This window comes from Myotis davidii, unplaced genomic scaffold (assembly GCF_000327345.1).
Source record: "Myotis davidii unplaced genomic scaffold, ASM32734v1 scaffold135, whole genome shotgun sequence".
Classification (NCBI taxonomy): Eukaryota; Metazoa; Chordata; class Mammalia; order Chiroptera; family Vespertilionidae; genus Myotis; species Myotis davidii.
The window spans coordinates 12,498,786-12,503,512 of NW_006289813.1; the positions used below are offsets into that span (position 1 = coordinate 12,498,786).

The window sequence follows — 4,727 nt, forward strand, 5'->3', positions numbered from 1 at the left end:
TGGAATTCCTTATGATTTTCCTTGAATTCAAGGTTGAAATATATACAGTAAGCTTGGACTATAGAGTGGATTCCGCTGTTTTTAACTCTTAGTGTTCACCCAGCATAACTTGGGCATGTGGCAAAGTGAACCTGGAAAGAAGTATATTTACCAACTGATTTCCTTGTAAGCACCCCAGCATATGGTTTAGAAGAAAAATAGTGAAAAGATTTTATCTGTCTCCATCACTTATTCTTTTAGTTTTGCACAAACACTAGTAACATTGGACCCAGCATACCATAGCACAATCTCTAAATCTTCAGAGCAAGCTCTTACTTTCCCCTTTAGTTCCTTAATTTTCACTTAAAACTTTTCACCCCATCTTAATGTTAATGTTGTGTGTGCAAACTTGAAGAGTCGTGTCCTCATTGTTTCTGCTTATCTCCAAAATGCATGCAATGGGTGGCATGCTAGGAAACAGATCTTATTCATGGAACTAGAAAAAGATTATATAAGTCATGTTCTACCTCAGAAATATCATGCCTGTCATTTTTAAAATACCATGAATGTGGATGGAAATTAAAAATGTGTAAGACAGGCTTATTTCTCTGTAGTGACAAATATGTTTGTGGTTTCAGTAAGATGTAATGCTGCTGTTTAATTTTATGATGTTTCTTTTAGGGGAATTTGCACTTTCTCCTTTCTTTAGCAAATATCATGTCGGTTATAGGCTTTGTCTAGGTTTTCTTTCATACTTATGACTGTTGGGTTACTGTTGCAGATATCCATCTCTCCTCGCACAGCAAACTCTTTCCACTTGCCGAATGACCCCTCCGTCCCCATCATCATGGTGGGTCCGGGAACTGGCGTAGCGCCCTTCATTGGTTTCCTGCAGCATAGGTAAGAGCTGTCTGGCTGGTGAGCACATGTGGTCCTGGGTGGGAATAGAACAGAGAGCATTTTTGTTTCTCCCTTGGTTTTTAGGATAGTATTGGATTTTGCTTATAAAGTTTTTATTTGAAAAATTTATGATCAAATGTGTGATAGCATAATAATTTGTCACCACGGGAAAAGTAAAGATGCCGTCTTCTGGAGATTCACTTTGTGCTGGAGCTTCCCTTCTCACCGCAGCACTTTCCTTTTCTCCCTGGCTGCCCACAGGAGACACGTTTCCAGCAGAGCTTCATGCTGTGATGCTGTGCAGGCTGTCCCATCTATTAAGTAGATAAAATTGGTGGTGACAGTGCCAATTACACCAGAAGTTTCAAAGTTAAGCCTCAAACATCTATAATATTCAATGGATGATACTAATGGATATGATTTTTTCTGAGAACAGAATTGTTTGAAATAAAATAAATACAATGTGTTTCTCTCCCCATATGTAAAATAATAAACAGCTTCTATGTACTGTTCCCCAGATACGAAAGTAATGCAATTTGGACATAATCTGGACATAAACTTACTGTCATTTTACTCTTTTACCTTAAGAAAGCGGAAGAGTGATGGCAGACACACTCGGCATGCCTCAGTGGTATGCCCGGCATTTCTGACACTCCACAACAGAGCGTTCTTCCTTTCGAAGCCCTGTGCCACTTTCCAGTGTATTAACTGAGAGTTCATTTTGTTCATACGATTGACATTAATATTGAATGTAGAAGTCAGTCTAAGTTTCACAATGTGGTGGTTGTATTTTCCGTGTTACTAAGATGTCCTGTAGAGCTCCTAGGTGTCCACAGCTCAGAGACGCTGACTCATTGCAGTGTCTGCTGCAGGGCCGAGGTGCCCTGAGGAGAGTGAAATGTTAAAATGTTAATTCAGTGAGTGAACTTTCAGAGACTTCAAAGGTAGAGTTTACGGACAGATCTGGGTTGGCTGGTGGAATTTCCTAGCCAAACAGAGAGCTTGGTTGTATATACATATTCCTTAAGTTAAACATCTCACCTTTCTCTTTCACGCAGAGAGAAACTCCAAGAACAGCATCCAGACGGACACTATGGGGCGATGTGGTTGTTTTTTGGCTGTAGACATCAGGAGAGGGATTACTTATTCAGGTACTCTACAACTCTGGTATTGTCTGCCTCAACCACGGGGGTGCGATTCTCATTGCAGACTTTTCAACTTTAAATCACAAACCTTCCGGTGTATTTCAGAGAAGAGCTCAGACATTTCCATAAGCATGGAATCCTAACTCACCTGAAGGTTTCCTTCTCAAGAGACTCTCCTGCCAGGGAGGAGCAAGCCCCAGTGAAGTATGTGCAGGACAACATCCAGCTTCACAGCAAGCAGGTGGCAAGGCTCCTCCTTCACGAGAATGGTTACATTTACGTGTGTGGGTAAGCAGCCCTCATGCTCAGGTGCCAGGTAGGGGAGGCAGGCAGTGATATTTATTAAAGGAGGAAGGCACCAATCGGGTAATAACCCAGGCATGGAGGGAGGAGAGATTAGATGCTTAAGTACAGGAAGAGAAATATAAGTTCTGAAATGACTTTAACTTATATTTTACTGTAAGGGGCAGGTCAGATTCAGTTTCTGAAGTGCTAGTGTCCTGTCCAACACTTCTTTCATTTAACAAATATTCAAGTGCCTACTGAGTATTTGGCATTGTTCAGATGATGAGAGGTATAAAGATAAATGAGATACACTCCCTGCCACCAGACAGGGCATTCCCTGGGTGGGGAGCAGGTGACCAGATGCCCACAATATAGCAAATGCTCTGCAGGGGACTGCAGGGCATTGGGGAGGGGGCACCTCACTCTTCCTGTAAATGAACAGAGCTGAGACACGTCAAAGCATTGAGAGAAGGGCCAGGCACATGGACGTTCTCAGTAAGTGGGTCTGACAGTGCGTGCGTGTGGGTAGGTGTGCGTGCGCATAGTCACACACACACATGTGAAGCCTTAGAACTGTAAAAAATCTTACTGCCCTTGGGATGCAAGTGCCTCTCTGTGACTTGAGAATTGGGGAGGGAATGAGAGGTGAGCAGAAGCCAGATGGGAAGGTCCTTTGACACTTAAGGTTTGGGCCGCTCCCAGGACACGGACATTGAAGGAGAGGAGTGTAAGCTGTGACCAGTGCATGTTAGAATGGTCACTGTGGGAAGGCCTGGTGTTAGGGGAGTGACGGGACTGGGACTGGGAGACATCTGGGGACTCTTTCTGAAGAAATGGAGGACTAAAGTGTAGTGATAGGGGAGCCTTAGGTTCATGAATTAAGGAAGATTTGGTAAAAATTCCTGTGTTAAACATTGGTACTATTATTTCTTTTTTCTAGAGATGCTAAGAATATGGCCAGGGATGTAAATGATACCCTTGTGGAAATAATAAGCAAAGAGATTGGAGTTGATAAACTGGAAGCAATGAAAACTTTGGCTACTTTAAAAGAAGAAAAACGCTATCTTCAGGATATATGGTCATAAAATCAGAAAATGAAGAGAGTTAAGGTGTTTTTTGGCTGAAAGTACTAAAAGACAACTTCACTGAAGTTTGAGACTTTCAATTTTTAAAATTAAAAAAAAAAATTAACTTTTCTTAGGGAGAGTGAGGAGTGGATCACTTAATAGAATAACTAACTTCCAGTTCAGTTTTCCTTATCCACCCCTAATCCTCCTTCCCTCTCCAAACCAGCCTGTGGCCTGTAGGCCCCCTGAGCTGAGGGGCAGCCCTCACTCCTCCCCAGCACCTCCCTCCTGGGGCCACTTCTAAATCCTGGGGAACTTCAGAGAGACCTGACCAGATCGCAGGGAGTTGTATCTGTGCATGTGGTGGTTTCCCATTGTGGGATGTGGGCACCAGAGTCCCCCAGGCAAATAGTTAAATCTGGGAACTCATGTTGCCAGTTTTATAAATAATGTAAAAATAACTTATCATTCTTATATGAAATGTACCATAAAGAGTATGTGTTAAAATGACACATGTATAGCATATCTGATTATGTTTCTATTACATTATCAAATGTTTATTTTCATTCCCAAAACTATATTTCTGATAACAAATGTTTTAAGGTAATGCTTATAGGGAATTTTTTGTGTGTGATCCTAGAAATGTAAAATATATTTTGAAATTCTATTCTGATATGATTTCTTTATCTCAGGCCTCTTTTTCCTCCCTCACACCCCCCCCCAAAAATCTTTTTTTTATTTCTCCTTTTGGCATGTTTTGTAGTTTTTCCACATAATTTTACTTACCCCCTTGATCACTCAAACTGTATCTTAGGCTTAAAATGAACCTCTTTTTCCTCCGCCACCCCCCCCAAATCTTTTTATTTCTCCTTTTGACATGTTTTGTAGTTTTTCCACAGAATTTAACTTACCCCCATGATCACTCAAACTGTATCTTAGGCTTAAAATGTCTACTTAAATTAATGAAAAGAAAAACATGTTTAAATTTTACCATTTTCTTAACATGTTATATCTTCACTATGTTAAAATGCAGAAACTGGAATACAGAATGTCACGTATATAACTGTCATTCCTTCCTTTTCACTGTTTTTGTTATTTAAAAAAAAAATGCTCTTTCTTCATTGTTTAGCTTAGAACAGTGCCTCAAAATCTCCAAGGGTGATGGAGGTTGCTGAAGGGTATTTTCAGTCTACTGTCAGATATTAATCAAAATTTGAAGAGGAATTGGTCAGGAAGGTTTTGTTGCCTTTAACCTGCAGTTTGGCCACGTGGGTCACAGCATCCCTGGTGAAGCAGTCTGCCAGCTAGGGAAATAGAGAGATGACTTATGGTAGGCATGCGCCTTCCTGAG

General features: G+C 41.0%; 1 protein-coding gene across 1 annotated transcript in view; it reads left to right on the forward strand.

The window, feature by feature from the left end:
* Window positions 1-4,043, forward strand: part of MTRR (5-methyltetrahydrofolate-homocysteine methyltransferase reductase) — a 28,906-nt gene extending 24,863 nt beyond the window's left edge. The window contains exons 11-14 of the mRNA XM_015563124.1: window positions 761-879; window positions 1,938-2,030; window positions 2,130-2,312; window positions 3,250-4,043. Of these exons, the coding sequence (XP_015418610.1) occupies window positions 761-879; window positions 1,938-2,030; window positions 2,130-2,312; window positions 3,250-3,394 (540 nt within the window). The 3' untranslated portion in view covers window positions 3,395-4,043. The remainder of the gene's footprint in view (window positions 1-760; window positions 880-1,937; window positions 2,031-2,129; window positions 2,313-3,249) is intronic.
* The last annotated feature ends 684 nt before the right edge of the window (window positions 4,044-4,727 follow it).